Here is a 17055-nt window from a genome sequence, read left to right on the forward strand (position 1 = left end):
TAGGAGAAACTGTAACATATTAATTGAATCATAGCAAGAGAGATACAGCACAGAAACACACCCTTTAGCCCACTGTGTCCGCAACAAATACCAAGTGCTCATTTTTACATTAATCCTACCCTGACCCATTTTGTTCTCCTCACTTTGTGATATCATGACCCCAGAGGATGGGAGTGAGTTTAATTCATACATCTCTTAGCCACACTATTTATTTGAGAGGTTATCCAATCAACTGCAGTTGAAAAGTTAAGAAATTAAGAACATGGTGTGGAACAAAAGCAGAAAATGCTAGAAGAACTCAGCCAGTCAAAAAGCATCTATGGAAAGAGAAATCAGTTCTGAGGAAGAATCACCAACCCAAAGTGTTGACTGGTTTTTCTTTCTGCAGTTTCTGCTTGACTGGCTGAGTTCTTCCAGCATTTCTGGCTTTGTTTCAGGATTCCAGAAGCTGCAGTTTTGTTTTCCAACATGATGTGGAAGTTCCTTCAATAGATGCTCAGAGGAAGTACATCAAGGAGCACATTCAGGACCCTCGATACTACCAATACATGAAGAATTGCAAGGTATTCCCATGAGTCGGACTGGGATTGTGGAAGAAATTGAGGGACGCCACTCTTGCCACACTATTCCCTTATTCCGCACCTCCTCACACTGTGGCTGTGTCTATTCACAGTGTGCTTGTGTAGACTTTGGAGGGGACGGTCTCTCAATCAGCTGTGACCTGCCCTCAGCTACTGTAGTCACCAAGCACTATCGCAGAACAGTTACACAACTGAGTGAAGCAAGCACTGCTTCAGATGTGCAGAGGGATTCGGGAGTGCTGGTGCATGAATTGCAAAAGGTTGGTTGCAGGTGCAACAGGCTATCAAGACGGCAAATGGAACGTTGGCCTTCATTGCTGGAGGGATTGAATTTAAGAGCAGGGAGGTTATGCTGCAACTGTACAGGGTACTGGTGAGGCCGCACCTGGAGTACTACGTGCAGTTCTGATCTCCTTACTTGAGGAAGGATATACTGGCTTTGGAGGCGGTGCAGAGGGGGTTCACCAGGTTGATTCCGGAGATGAGGGGGTTGACCCATGAGGAGGGATTGAGTCGCCTGGGACTATACTTGCTGGAATTCAGAAGAATGAGAGAGGATCTTACAGAAACATATAAAATTATGAAAGTGATAGATAAGAGAGAGGCAGGAAAGTTGTTTCCACTGGTAGGTGAGACTAGAATTAGGTGACACAGCCTTAAGATTCTAGGGAATAGATTTAGGGCAGAGCTGAGGAGGAAATATTTTTCCCAGAGAGTAGTGAATCTGTGGAATCCTCTGCCTAGGGAAACAGCAGAGGCTACCTCATTAAATATATTTAAGACACAGTTAGATAGATCATTGCATAGTAGGGGGATTAAGGGTTATGGGGAAAAGCAGGTAGGTGGAGCTGAGTCCACGGCCAGATCAGCCATGATCTTACTGAATGGTGGAGCAGGCTCGACGGGCCAGATGGCCATCTCCTGCTCCTATTTCTTATGTTCTGATTTTCTTACGATTCTTGATGGGATTTGGTTCCATCTGTATTAGGAGCACTCCAATATACGTATAGACTAGATAAGTAGTCCTGATACTCAAGTTCCAAGTGGGGATCGGCAGGCTATTTGGTCATGGCGGGAGAGAAGGGAACAGCGAGCCCCCAATTCCATACAGGGAAGGCTCAGAATACAGCAATCAGGCACACTGGTTAGCTTTTACATCCTTTTTACATTAGTTTATTTTTAAAATGTGGGTGTCACTGACAAGGCCAGCGTTTATTGCCCATCCTATATTGTTCTTGAGAAGGTGCTGGTAAGCCACCTAGAATCACAGAGTCACACAGTATGGAAACAGGCCTTTCAGCCCACTGAGTCCATGTCAAACATCAAGCACCCATCCGCTCCTGCAGTCTTGTTGGAGGGTGAATGAGTGGTGACAGACTTACAAGTCAGGATGGTGTGTGCCTTGAAGGGGAAGCTGCAGATGATTGTGTTCCCATGTGCCTGCTGTCCTTGTCCTTCATTAGAATAGGTTTAGGAGGTGCTGTCTGGATAAGTGACTGCAATGCATTTTGCAAATGGCACACACTACAGCCACTGTGTGTTAATGGTGGAGAGAACAGATGCTTTTATGGCCAAGGATTCTTTTACTACAGAAGCAGCAGTAAAATCTTTAACTGAGTGAAGGTAACTTGGTACAGACAAGGGGAATCAACACCAGGACTTGTGAATCTGTGCAGCCTAGAATTTTCACCAAGTTAATATGTAATCTCAGTCTTTTTATCGCACGTCCAAGCGTTGCTGACTTATGGATGAATTTGTCTACACCACTGGTCTCTGTTGACAGGTGACAAGGGAGCCGCAATGTTTCCTGTTCGAACAAACAGCACGTCTGCACTGAGCAAAGATGAAATTTCATGCCATATCCACACCCCCTGGGATAGAGGTCTGAAATTCTTGTATCGTTGACTGGCACTTCACGACATACCCTTCACTGCAGCAGTCTCCAAGAGTAGCACCTAACTGCATTTCAAAGCTGGCATCATGTTACATAACTTATCAGTCCAGAGATAGCTAGGGGCTTTGTTGACAGAAAGCCTTCAGTTCCAATGATACTGCTTTATTAATCATAGAATTAAAGTTATACAGCACAGAAATAGGCTCTTCAGCCCATCAAGTCCTTGCCAACCATTGAGTGCCTATCTATACTAATCCCATTTACCAGCATTTGTTCAGCGACCTTCTATGCCTTGGTGATTTGTGCTTATCCAGATACTTCTAAAATGTTGCGTCTCTGCCACCATCACTCTCTCAGGTAATATGTTCCAGGTTGCAACCATCCTCTGGGTGAAAATATTCTTCCTACTATCACCTCTAAACCCTTACCTTAAACATGTATTCTGCTTTTATACATTTCTGTGGGGAAAAGGTTCTTATAATTTAGCATATCTATGCTGCTCATAATTTTGTATACTCTAGTCAACACTCCTTCCCATTGTTTGGCAACCAAACTGTACACAGTACACCAGCTGTGGATTAACCAATGTTTTATAAATTTGTACAATGACATCCCTGCTTTTATATTATATGCCTTGGCTAATGTAAGCAAGCATCCCAAATGCCTTAAATTATAACACAGCAATCCTAGTCTTATTCCCCATCTTCCTATTTCCAAGTAGACCTGCATACCATACTAATTCATTTAACCTTTGATTTATTTGCCAGTTACTACATTAGGGCAGCCAAAAAACTTTGGTTCGGCCACATTTGGGGTATTGTGTGCACGTCTGGTCACCCCATTACAGGAAGGATGTGGAGGCTTTGGATAGGATGCAGAAGATGTTCACCAGGATGTTGCCTGGATTAGAGAATAATAGCCGTGAGGAGAGGATGGATAAATCTGGATTGTTTTCTCCAGAGTGTCAGAGGCTGAGGGGCAACCTGATAGAAGTATATAAAATAATGAAGGGCAGAGATAGGGTAGACAGTCAGAGTTTTTTTCTGAGGGTGGAAATAGTCATGGGCATAGCTTTAAGGTGAGAGGCGGAAAGTTTAAAGATGATTAAAGTTTAATCATGTTGTTGGGCAAAGTTAACGATGCCCAACAAAGATTGTGCAGAAAATGCATTAATTGTCTCCTTATTTCTTGGTACTCAACAGACTCTACTCTGAACTGTGTTGTACAGTCTCGGGCACAGATGAGTGAATAAACTGTTCCCGCATGTCCAGTTCTTGTTTGGATGTGGAGAACTGTATAGCAGCCTACCTCTGACCCCCTAGCTGCAGCACTACCACCTGGTTCCTGTGTTGATGTGGGCGAATGTACCTGGAGATCTGTGGCCCCAGATGCTGGCACCCCAACACCCTCTGCAAACTCTCAGTTGCTGCCCTGTTGACGTCTTAGGAGAAATCTAATCCTTCCACAGTGCCAGCTCACATTGAAATAGCAACATGCAAACAAGGTTGAAACTAAGATTGACAGCAGTCTGTAAAAGAAAGCAGGATAAAAATGTATCTTTGGTCACATGACACAGCAGTGGATGTACTTCAACAATTTGGTTCCACCGAAAGCAGTGTATGTCAAACATTTAGCACCTTTAACTAAAGACAGATTTGTACAGGGAATAGTATGTTGAACAAATATTACACTGATGTAACACTGGCAATATAACTTTGTATTCAAGTCCTGTTCTGAATGCAGATCACATGATGGAAGGAGGTTGTTTAACAATGAGGTAACCGCCACTACAGAGTTTGACAACACTCCTGCAGTACAATTCCAGACTGAACAAAAACTAAATCTTGACCAAACTCTCCTTGTGTGACTAAAGACCATAAGACATAGGAGCAGAATTAGGCCATTCAGCCCATTGACTCTGCTCTGCCATTCAATCATGGCTGACTTCATTTGACTTCATTTAACCCCATTCTCCCGCCTTCTCCCCATAAACCTTAACCCCAACCCCCTTACCAGTCAAGAACTTACCAATCTCTGCCTTAGATACACCCAATGACTTGGTATCCAGAGCCCTCTGTGGCAACAAACTCCACAGATTCACCACCCTCTGACTGAAGAAATTCCTCCTCATCTGTTTTAAAGGGATGTCTCTCATGGCTGTGTCCTCAGATCCTAGACACTCCTACTAATGGAAGCATCCTCTCCACGTCCACTCTATTCAGCATCCATTGGGTTTCAATGAAATCCCCCCCTCATCCTTCTGAACTCTGTCGAGTACAGGCCCAAAGACATCAAATGCTCCTCATATGTTAAACCTTTCATTCCTGGGATCATTCTTGTGAACCTCCTCTGGACCCTCTCCAGGGCCAGCACATCCTTCCTTAGATACGGGGCCCAAAATTGCTCACAATAAAGCTCAGTGCAAGCTTGAGGAGGAAGCAACAGTGCTATAGGTTGCCAGTTTTGTCATCATTTGAGTGGCTTCTGTAACATAACCAGACTGAGGCTTTTGAAAAAAGGACAATAAAAAGTGAGAATCACTTAAAAATGCGCAGTCAACTTTGGCTAAATACAGTTGCCTCCAGAATCTGCCTCCTTCCTCCATTCAAGGTGGGAGAGCTCTTAAGTGCTACTGCTATCAACCATCAGGCCGCCATTGCTAACCTGGATCTGACGCACCCTAAAGGCAAGGGCTCAGAAATTTATTGATTACAATGAACTATTATTGCAGGCATCCAGAACGTAATTTCCTACCACTGCTCTATTCCTCACCCCATTTTCCAGCAGAAACCATGGAAACTCAATGGTACCCAGGAGGCAGTTAAACTGGTGATGTTTGACTAACCTCTCCACAGTGCTGCACTAAACAATCTCCCTTCCTCAGTCCAGGTCCCCTGTTCCTTCAGCTCGGAATCTAACTTCACATGTTGCCAGCCATGGTTCAGGGGTAGCATTCTGGCTTCTGAGTCAGAGAGTTGCAGGTTCTAATCCCTATTCAGCATTCAATTCAGGTTCATTGTTCAGTGCTAAACCAAGGTAATGCATCATAATGTATTTCAGCAGGCCGTAAACCTGGGAAAGATGCCATAAAAAATATCCAACTCAATCCAGTTCCTAATAAATTTCAACACTAAAGTCAGTTGAAAGTAAACTGAGAGGAAACTAAACTCTAATCTAACAGGAACTGGACATGTTACTTTTGAAGGACAGAAGTTCCTGTGACCATAATTAAAGGTGGTACCAGGCACAGTCACTCTTGCACATGGAAATCCCTTCTGAATACTCTTCTCCTCCAAGGTGCTCCTTAACATCTAGTTGTTTGGCCAAGATGTTAATCATCCATCAAAACGTCTCAGGTAGCTTAGTGTCAGAACATTGTCCCACAAATGCTATTGTAAGGTATTTTTGAGGTTTTCTACTCATCTAAGTGTGTCCATTGTTGTAACTGGCCCGTGCACGTAGTTCACAGCTGTCCCCTTATATTGTTTGTGTTCTCACTTGGAGCATATGGGGAAGAAGCTTACCCCAGTCTAGTCAGGGTTGCTTCTGATACTTCTTAGGCTCATAACTTGCCCAAATTCAGATTTATTAGTGAATTTGCGGACCAAGACAAAGAAGATTAGTAATCTACATCTAGAGAGCTCAGCAGCTGTTTCCAACCGCTCCCCCACCTCGCTCCATCTGCCTCTCAATATATATATTTTACTCTTTCTCTTTGTCTGCCTCTATCTCTCTTCCCCTGCCACTGTCTCCCAAGTCCACCCCTGCTCCCCTACCTGGCACAACCTGTCTGTCATCTTACACCCCTCATCAGTCCACCAATCATCTCCATTCTCACCACTCCCCTTCTCCTCTTTATACTGGTTATCTCCCCTCTCCACTTTCAGTTCTGATGCAAGGTTTCAACCCCAAATGTCGACAATTCCTTTCCCCCCCACAGATGCTGCTTGACCTGCTGAATTCCTCCAGCAGTTTGTTTGTTGCTAGAGAGTTTTCAATCTAGGCTACAAAGCCTTAGGAGGTAGTTCAAGTTTAAGAGAGGCTGTGCTAACTGTGGCTCTGTGTTTAAATAAAAGTAAAGAATTCTGGGATCCATTTGCAGTGTGTGCTGAACTATCTTACTTACCTAGGATTATCGATGGAAAGCATCCTATCTGGATGCATCACAGCTTGGTATGGCAACTGCTGTGCCCAGGACTGCAAGAAACTGCAGAGAGTTGTGGACAGCCCAGTACATCACAGAAACCAGCCTCCCCTCCATGGACTCTGTCTATTCCTCTTGCTGCCTTGGTGAAGCAGCCAGCAAAATCAAAGACCCCACCCACCCGGGTCATTCACTTTCTCCCCTCTCCCATCAGGCAGAAGGTACAGGAGCCTGAGGGCACATACCACCAGGCTCAAGGACAACTATCCCACGGTGATAAGACTATTGAACAGCTCTCTTATACGATGAGATGGACTCTTGACCTCACAGTCTACCTTGTTATGACCTTGCACCTTATTGTCTACCTGTAATGCGCTTTACACTGTATTCTGTTATTATTATTACCCTGTACTACCTTAATGCACTGTGTAATGAATTGACCCGTACGAACGGTATGCAAGACAAGTTTTTCACTGTACCTCGGTACAAGTGATAATAATAAAACAATACCAAAAAAAAAGAATAAAGTGCACCTCGGGCCCCTATTCCTGATTAAACCTTACTGTAGAGTGTGTGCGCGTGCTTGTCCGTGTGTCCGCTTGCTTGTGGCCAAATGCATTTGAGTGCATATGGTCTCTCTGGCCATTTATCTGTTATTGTTTGCTTTAGTGTGTATGTAGATCAGTGCATCTGTGTTCTACTGTGACTATCTGCTTCCATATTTCTCTATTTTACTGTGCTTGTGCACATGCATGTATATGCGCGTGTGTGTGTGTGTGTGTGTGTGTGTACACTATGTATATTGTGCAGTTATAAGGAGACACAAGAGACTGCAGATGCTGGAGTCTGGAGCAAAAAAAAAACAAACTGCTGGAGGAGCTCAGCAGGTCAGGCAGCATCTGTGGAGGGAAATGGACAGTTGACATTTCTGGATCATGGACCCTTCCAGATGAAGGATCTCAACCCAAAACATCAACTGTCCATTTCCCTCCACAGATGCTGCCTGACCTGCTGAGTTCTTCAACGGTTTGTGTTTTGTGCATTTATATGTATGCATGTGTATGTGTGTGTACGTGCATGGGTGCACTTGAACAATCCACCACTTGAACTGTGGACAAGGCGTGGAGAAGCTGGCAGCACTTGTGGTACTAAACCTTTGGGGAGAGAACATGAGAGTAAAGTCAATGCTGGCATTGCCCTTCATGAGGGGAAGTGGCGACAAAAGTAAAATCAATCGCCCCAAATGTCAAGTAAAAATGTCAAGTACTAGATGACATGCATTTAAGGCGAGAGAGGGAATGTTTAAAGGAGACGTGCAGGGCAAGTTTTTTTTTACAGAGAGTAGTAGGTACTTGGAATTGGCTGCCAGGAGTAGTAGTGGAAGCAGATGCAATAGTGGCATTTAAGAGGCTATGAGATAGACAGGTGAATATGTAGGGAATGAAGGGATACAGATCATGTGCAAGCAGAAGAGATTTGGTTTAATTCAGCATTGTGATTGGCACAGCTATCGTGAGCAGAAGGGTCTGTCCCTGTGCTGTCCTGTTCTACGTTCTCGTAGCTCCTTGAAGCTGACCTGGAGCAGACCAAGGGAATGCCCTACAAGAGGCCTCATAATGCACAGTAGGGAGGGTGAAGAGAAGAATTCAGTGCCCTCAGAGTAGAGTATGTCCCACACAGGTAGAGAAGGTGGAGAGAAGAACTCAGCACCTTTACAATAGAGCTCATCCCAAATAAAACCTATCTGGTTAGGCCACATCTGGAGTACTGCATTCATTTCTGGTCGCCCCATTATAGGACTATTTTGGAGGCTGTGGAGAAGGTGCAGAAGAGGTTTACCAGGATGCTACCTGAACTAGAGGGCATGAGCTATAAGGAGAGGTTGGACAAGCTTGGGTTGTTTTCTCCGGGACGGCGAAGGCTGAGGGGAGACCTGATAGAAGTTTATAAGATGATGAGAGGCACAGACAGAGTAGACAGCTGGTACCTTTCTCCCCAGGGTAGAAATGTCTAAAACTAGAGGGCATGCATTTAAGGTGAGAGGGAGCAAGTTTAAAGTAGATGTGTGGGGCAAGTTTTATTGCACACAGAGAGTGGTGGGTGCCTGGTATTCGCCGCCAGGGGTGGTGGTACAAATACAATAGAGGCATGTAGAAAGCTCCTAGCTAGGCACATGAATGTGCAGAGAATGGAGGGATATGGACATTATGTCGGAAGAAGGGATTAGTTTAGCTGGGTGTTTAAATACTAGTTTAATTAGTTCAGCACAACATGGCTGAATGCCCTGTTCCTGTGCTGTACTGTTCTATGTTCAATATTCTATCCTTATTCTCATGACTACCAATACACTGTACAAATCAGAACTACTCAGCACTAATGGCTGACTGCAGAGAGCCCCAGTGTTAAGTCACCGGGGCTCAGTTCGGCCAGCTAAACCCGTCCAATAAACATCCCACCCCTCGTTAGGAAACCTCGCTCGGGTGTCCTTTTTTGGCAGGGGTAGAGGAGGGACCACAAGGTGTTAAAAAAGTGATGATGAGCTCAGCCAAAAACAATCCTCTGGCCCTTCCCTCATAAGTGAGAGCAGCCTATGTCTGCTGCCTGGTAACCATTCAATCTTTTCAAGCATCCACAGCTCCCAGTGGCGACCAGTCATCCCTGAAAGCCTCAAGCCGAAACCAGGAGAGCTGCCAACAAACAAAAAAACATGCTCAGAGCCTGCTTTCAGAGCAGAACTCAAAGGCTTCCATGCAGCTCACTGGCACACAGAGATCTGGCAGTGGTCTTCCCACTGGGTATAATGAGGCTTCTCACACTTTTCTTCTGCTGATTTTTGTGGAAAAGTTCCCACAAAACAGTAAAAACAAAACTTCCTTGGCCATTCTCCTGGTTTGTTTATTTATTTATTTAGTGCTCGTGGTCTCGGATCTTGTATTCCCGTCAGAAAACTCTCCGCAAAAACAGTACTTGTACCACAAAACAATAAAAAAAGACGAAGATGACCTACTGGAGAACAAAAATATGATTTCTATTCTCTGCCTGCTGTTTATTCTTATTGCTCCATTCACACTCAAAGGGACGTGTTGTTACTCGTAGCCCACTGCTCTGACTGTGCCCAGTTTTTGTTGAAGCAGATCAAATTTTGCAGGTTCAACTCCTCTTCCTCTCTTAACCCGCCACCTCACTTTGGATTAATCTTCAAGATTCCTATGCTTTGATTCAGATTAGCTTATTGTCATACACACCAGGGTGCAATGAAATTCTTTGCTTGTGTGAACCTCACAGAGTAAACAGTGTGGTTACACAGTAATAATAAATAGTGACACGCACAAAACAACGGAATGGTACAAAGTACAGCAGTGCAACAAGAAACGCTAAAGTGACAATAACAGAAGAGATAGAATTGAGGGTTTGAGAACGTGGCAGCACCACTGGGAAGGCGTTGTGAAAGAAGTGACTGGTTCAGAAGTCTGACAGCCGTGGGGAAGAAGCTGTTCTTCAGTCTGGTTGTCTGGGCTTTCAAAGGGGATGGCTACTTATAAATGAGGATCAACAGTGACTTGGTAGATTGGATTCAAAATTGGTTTGGCCATAGAAGACAGAGGGCAGGGGTAGCGGGGTATTATTCTGTCTGGAGGTCTGTGACCAGTGGTGTTCCACAGGGATCAATGCTGGAACCTCTGTTGTTTGTGATATATATAAATGATTTGGATGACAATGTAGCTCGGCTGATTCGTAAGTTTGCAGATGGTGCAAAAATCAGTGGAGTTATGATAGCGAGGAAGGTTGCCAAAGGGTGCAACGGCACATAAATCAATTGGAAATATGGGCAGAGAAATGGCAGATGGAGTTTAATCAGGGCAAGTGTGAAGTGTTGCACTTTGAGAGGTCAAATGTAAGAGTAAAGTATACAGTAAATGGCAGGAACCCACAGAGCATTGATGTACAGAGGGATCTTGGGGTGCATCCACAGCTCCCTGAAGATGAAAACACAAGAGAATAGGGTGGTTAAGAAAGCGTACAGCATGCTTGCCTTCATTGGTCAGGGCATTAAATACAAAAGTTGGGAAGTCATGTTGCAGCTGTGTAAAATTTTGGTCAGGCCACATTTGAGGTATTCTGGTTGCCACACGAAAGAATGTGGAGAGTTTGGAGAGGGTGCAGAAGAGGTTAACCAGGATGTTGCCTGGATTAGAGAGTATTAGCTACAAGGAGAGGTTGTACAAACTTGGATCGTTTTCTTTGGAGCGTCAGAGGACGATGGGCAACCTGACTGAAGTATATAAAATTATGAGAGGTACAAATATGGTAGATAGTCAGTCTCTTTCCCCAGAGTGGAAATGTCAAACTCTCGAGGGCATGGGTTTAAGGTGGGGGGGGAGGAGTTTAAAGGTGATTTATGAGGCAAGATTTTTTTAAAAAAATGCAGAGCAGGATTGGTGCCTGGAACATGTTGCCAGTGGAAGTGGTGGAAGCAGATACGATAGCAATGTTTAAGGGGAATTTATACAGGCACACGAACAGGTAGGGAATGGAGGGATACAGACCATGTGCAGGCAGATGGGATTAGTTTAAATTGGCATCATGGTCGACACAGATACCATGGGCCAAAGCATCTGCTCTTGTGTTGTACTGTTCTATGTTCTATGTAATTCAAGCTAGCAAGCCAGATATGTTCCACAAAAATGGCATTCCATTTATTTTCCAGCCCACCACCAGCCCCATCCAGTCACCTCCCGAAAATACCAAAATCATAGTAGAGAGGAACTCCACAGTGACTCGCTGCATCTTGGTATCTTGTCCAAATAGCCAATCTTCATATGTATCCTTACTCTGCAAGTGTCTATAGGCTAGGAAGCTCTACATGCTGGGGCAGTATATAATCACCCCTTTATTTCCACTCTGGAGCACTGTCAAGCAGAAGTCCTTGGGAGCAGAAACCTTCCTTCCTACCTCAAGGTCTGTATACAATACCTTTCATTACTTTGGTATGTTGCTCACAGTACTTCAGACCTAATGAGTTTCTTTTGAAGTGTAGTTACTTTTATTAGAAATGCAATTAATTTGTGCAAAGCAAGATTCCACAAGCAACAATGCCTGATGTCCAACTAATTCATTTTTCTATGACAGATAAATATTGGCCAGGTCACTGCGAAGAACCCGGTCTTTTTCAAAATAGTGCATTGGGGATTCCGAAGCTCACCTGAGACGGTAGAAATTCTATCGTGGTTACCACCAAAAGTACAGCACTGCCTCTGTACTAAGCATGCCACCCGCAAATGTGCTCAAGTCCTGGATTATGACTTAAACCAATGATCTTCTGTCAAGGACAAGAGTGCTGCTCACAAAGCCATGACGAAGTTCACAATTCTGATCTCTCGTTCTTTCAAATACTGACAATCCAACAAAGGGAAAACCGCTTCAAACAGTCACATTGTGAGATCTAACTGTCACAGAAGTTGGCTGGTGATTCTGTGTCATGGAGCTTATGTCTGCTGAAGCTTTTGTCAAGGTCAACACAAACGTATTTACACTTTACAGTAAAATGATACAGAGAAAGGAGAGGAGACGGCCATGCAAAGCAGTAAACAGAGGTGAAGGAGGAAAAGTAGAAAAGAAAGAAAGTATTGGCATGCATGCACACGCACACAGATAAATGAAGGCAAAGATAAGCAAAAATGATAGCAACAGAAAATATGAGAGGTAATAGAGGCATGGATATATGCAGAGTCATAAGTGATCAGAGATAGGCAGAGATAGAGCAAGTAAACAAAGAAATGGAGTGAGAGAGAGCTGGAATGAGAGCGAGAGCTTGAAAGAGAGAGAGAGAGCTGGAGAGAGAGAGCGCTGGAGAGAGAGCGCTGGAGAGAGAGAGAGAGAGAGAGAGCTGGAGAGAGAGAGCTGGACAGAGAGAGAGCGAGAGAGAGCTGGAGAGGGAGAGAGAGCTGGAGAGAGAGAGAGTTAGAATGAGAGAACACTGATAAAATTAATGACACTGTGAAAAAGGCATATTCAGTGATTAAATCCAAAGTGATATGATCAGAGGCAAAAATATGGGACATGACTTCACATAGAAAAATGGGGAGCATTCATTTTACCCTGTCTCCGAGGCTTTAATCTTGGGACAAGGCAGGAACACATTACAATCATTTATTACTTACTGTTGTGGAAATTTCCGGTCCATTCAACTGGGCATGCAAAATGGCTTCATTCACGAGTGGGGCCACCCTGAGCAACGCCTGCTCCACACCTCGCGATCCCATAATGACACTGGTGAGCTCGTCCAGATTCGAAATGTAATCCCGCCAATGGGGATCAATATCTGCGATATTCGCCAGGCAGCCCCGCATGACATTGAGACAGTAGGCAACACATGGCTTGATCAGAGTCAGTCCATGGCAGTGAGAGCAGTATTCCATCTTCACCAAGGCTCTGGTACACTCCCGCGTGAAAGCAACATTCTCAGTCATGTTTATCACCTCACTGCCTATGTTCAGGGCTTGTAGAAGAGTTTTCATTGCCTGAAGGGGTCTGGACAGTTCAGCTGCCATCTTCATAGGGTAGGATCCGAAGGGGTTGATATCCTGTCTGGTCAATCGGAGGCATTCTGAATAATCCACGGAAACCTCACTGAGTCCTGGGTGTATCAGTCGATTGTAAACCAATGGAAAGAGACTATCAAAGAAACTCAGGACAACGTCTTCAATACTTGCGCCCAAATCCAGAACATACAGAGAGATGTCGGTAAACAACCCCTTCACCACCTCTGAAGCTTCCTTTGCCATTGTTCTGTACCCTGTCTTGAACATAGAGTTGGTGTGATTGGTTGCAATGTGTATCAACAATTTAAAGGCCTCTGCCAAAGGAAAAGAATAAACTTTGTTAACAACAGACTTAACCCTTGCAGGATCTAAAGAGGACATATTACACATCTCAACCCTTTCCATAATATTTTCCTTATCCCCTCTTCATTTCAACCAGGCTCCCGATCCCACTACTGCACTTTCCCAGAACTTTCAACCACATCTCCCCCGTATCACTCATGGATGTGATGATGGGCTGGAAAATGAAGGAAGATAGCATGTGAAAAAGGATTGAGTAGGCATTCCAACTGAACCATTTCACCAAAGGGTAAAGCAATGAACATCTAGGGAAGGTCACTAAGGCAAAGAACAATTAAGATTTGTTATTGATGTGTGGGAAATGTTGCAAAAATAGTATCCGGATAAGTCTGGAAAATGATGGCCTGGGTCAGAGTAAGTGGCTTCTTCTTATTCCTTGGACTTATGTTCAAATATTAGCAACCTGCTCCCTTTCAGAAATTAAACTCAGAGCAAAATAAATGTATAAAGTGTACAGGCAACCTAAAGGCAACTATCTTCACATGAGAAAATAACGCTTGGAGATAAAGAAGATGAGTATCACCGTTAGAAAAAGGAATGATGCTGGAGTCACCTCACTCTGTGGTCCTCTTCCAACATTAGAACAGAACAGTAGTACAGGAACAGGTCCTTCACCCCATAATGTCTGTGCCAACCATGATAGCTATCTAACTAATCCCACCTGCCAGCCCACTGTCTGTATCCCTCCATTCCCTCTACCTGTTCTTGTGTCTGTCTAAATGCCTCTTAAACGTTGCTATTGTGCTGTTCCTGAAGATGCTGCACTATGAGTCAGAGATTTATTTTGTCATACCAGGAAGCTTTTCACCTTCACATTCTGTTCCTTTCCAATTCCTTCAGTGCACTGAGAAGGGACTGCAATGCCCTGAAATATGCAAATGCTGGCACAATGTGTGAGGAAGAAGGTGGGCAAAGAATAAAAGGGCATTTGAGTGCAGCTATAGCAGCCTTTCAGTGCCAGTGAGTTCCAAATACCCTCAAATATACTCAAGTGCTGTTTATCCATCTATTGTTCCACCATCTGTAAATATGAGGGTAGTACAGGCAGTCCCCAGGTTACAATAGGGTTCTGCTCCTGAGACATGTTCGTAACCCAAACTGTTTGTAAGTTAGAAATGAACAAAAACATTGTGTGGGAGAGGATCACAGAAACATCTGTGACTGGAGACCGAGCAGGCCCGGGAAGAGCGGCCGCCAGCCAGCCTCACTGACTCAGTGAGTGAGTGAGTGAGAGAGTCTGCTCAGCGCTCCCAGCTCCGCTCAGCTCAACCCAGACTCCAATTGTTGTGGCACAGGGAGTTGGGGGAGAGAAGGCATGCCCTGCTCCCACCCGGCAGAAGATGCCTGAAGCCCCGCAGTAGCCGGCAAATCCATCCCCATCCATCTTGCTGGTCTCCCAAATGCTCGTTTATATGTACAAGGTGTAACAAACTTCAGGAGGATATAAATAGGAGTAAATGAACGTGCACATGGCAGATAAAAAGTAATACAGAGAATTGTGAAGTAATGTATTTTAGAAGTAGATATAATACAAAATAAATGACACAAAGAGGTGCAGGAAGAGATCTGGGAATTTGAAGGCACTGCGACAAATTAATAAGGGTACTAAAATGGTAGAGTAAAACTCTGATAATCCAGCATGCTCAGGACTTTGGTGGTGCTGCACTGGTGGATTTTCCGGACTGCTGGACATTATTCATATTAATTTCCCAACACAATAAAGAAAACCTAATTAAAAGAATGTTTACACAGTATTATAATAAATTCTCCAGTAAACGATAAGATTCAGCGGAGCACAGGAACTGGGATCTGATGAGTCTTTGGGCAGCTGTGGGGACCTGGAAACAGTGAGTCTCCGGGCACCGAGGGCCCTGGGGAGTCTCACAGCAGTGTGGGGACCGGCAAGTGTTGGGACAGTACAGGAAACTAGTATCTGGTGCGTCAGAAACCAAACCATCAGGATTTCTAAATGGTTGGTTTGTGGATTATCAGAATTTTATTGTATTTTGCTTCCCCCACCACCACACACCCCACCCCCCCCTACCAGAGAGCATAGAAGCAATGAAGTTGTGCAAAGCTCATACCATATAGAGTCATACAGCACGGAAACAGGCCCTTCAGTCCATTGTGCTGACTATCAACCATCCATTTACACTAATCCCACACTAACCCATTTTATTGTCCCCACACTCCCATCAACTCCCCCCAGATGCTACCACATTTACATACTAGAGAGATCAATTAATCTACCAACCCACGTCTTTGGGATAGGGAGGAAACCCATGAGGTCACAGGGAGAACGTGAAAACTCCACACACTCAGTAGCTGAGGCCAGGATTGAACCCAGGTCATTGGAGCTGCGAAGCAGTGGCTCTACCAGCTGCACCACTGACCAGATCTGTCTCTTTAAAATTATCCATGAGCTAAGGAATGAAATAGCTGTCCAGTTGGACTGATTTTTGCTGGAATCTGATACACTTGAGTCAGTTGAAAACTTTTGTCATCCGAGAGCGTGACAAACGGCAGTAATTTAATCATTACCTTCAGAACTGTGGTGCTCACTCAATTGCATTTGATTTTCAGGCCTGTTTTGCTGGCCAACCACCCACCTCCCCCCCACTTCATTTGTCAGATCCCAGCAGCATGGTCTGAGGAGCAAGAGAGTCTCTGGCGATGCAGTTGGGAAGTCCTGCCCCCGAAATATCTGGTTAGCTTGACAGCTGGCCAAGCCCCACTGCCAGCTTTGTCAACTGTAATCTCTGACATGTCTAAAAATTATTAAAAAGTGAGGTTTGATCATTTAAAATTTAAAACAATCTAATGTATAAAAACATATTAATAAATTACCTTCCCCTTCATCCTACTATATCTCCTTTGAAATCAATGGAGACCTTGGGTCCACTGATAGGTCCAACCTGTCACGGGAACCCAGAACCCATTCCCAAGCTTATTTTTGGAGATTGGGATGTGCCATTTGTTGCAGGCGGAGTCCAACTGACAGATTCAGCCTTCCTGACCCATCAGCGTGTCTGACAATATACACGGAGGGTTCTAGGCCACAACACCAGTTAAACAGCTAAACACTGGCGGCTCTGAACCAGCGAATGCAGCCCAACATTTATTCCTCAGATAATAACAGCACAGTACAGGCCCTTCAGCCCACAATGTTGTGCCGACATTTTATCCTGCTCTAAGATCTATCTAACCCTTCCCTCCCACATAGCTCCCTATTTTTCCAATCATTCATGTGTCTATCTAAGAGTCTCTTAAATGTCCCTAATGTATCTGCCCCCACAACCTCTGCAGGCAGTGCATTCCACACACCTACCACTCTCTGCGTAAAAAAACTTACACCTGACATCCCCCTTATACCTTCCTCCAATCACCTTAAAATTATGTCCCCTCGTGTTAGCCATTGTAACCCTGGGAAAAAGTCTCTGACTGTCCACTCAATCTATGTCTCTTATAACTAGCACTGTTTGTAATTGTCACTTGTCCATTTGCTTCAGTCACAGCCCAGTGACCATATTAATA

At 44.4% G+C, this 17055-nt stretch overlaps 1 protein-coding gene across 2 annotated transcripts in view; it reads right to left on the reverse strand.

Annotated features, from left to right (window-relative positions):
- Nucleotides 1-17055, reverse strand: part of gpc5b (glypican 5b) — a 507172-nt gene that overhangs the window by 355296 nt on the left and 134821 nt on the right. For both annotated transcript variants that reach the window (XM_052017859.1, XM_052017858.1), the window contains exon 3: nt 12781-13475. In XM_052017859.1, the coding sequence (XP_051873819.1) occupies nt 12781-13475 (695 nt within the window). The remainder of the gene's footprint in view (nt 1-12780; nt 13476-17055) is intronic.

Source organism: Pristis pectinata, chromosome 6 (assembly GCF_009764475.1).
Source record: "Pristis pectinata isolate sPriPec2 chromosome 6, sPriPec2.1.pri, whole genome shotgun sequence".
NCBI classification, from domain to species: domain Eukaryota; kingdom Metazoa; phylum Chordata; class Chondrichthyes; order Rhinopristiformes; family Pristidae; genus Pristis; species Pristis pectinata.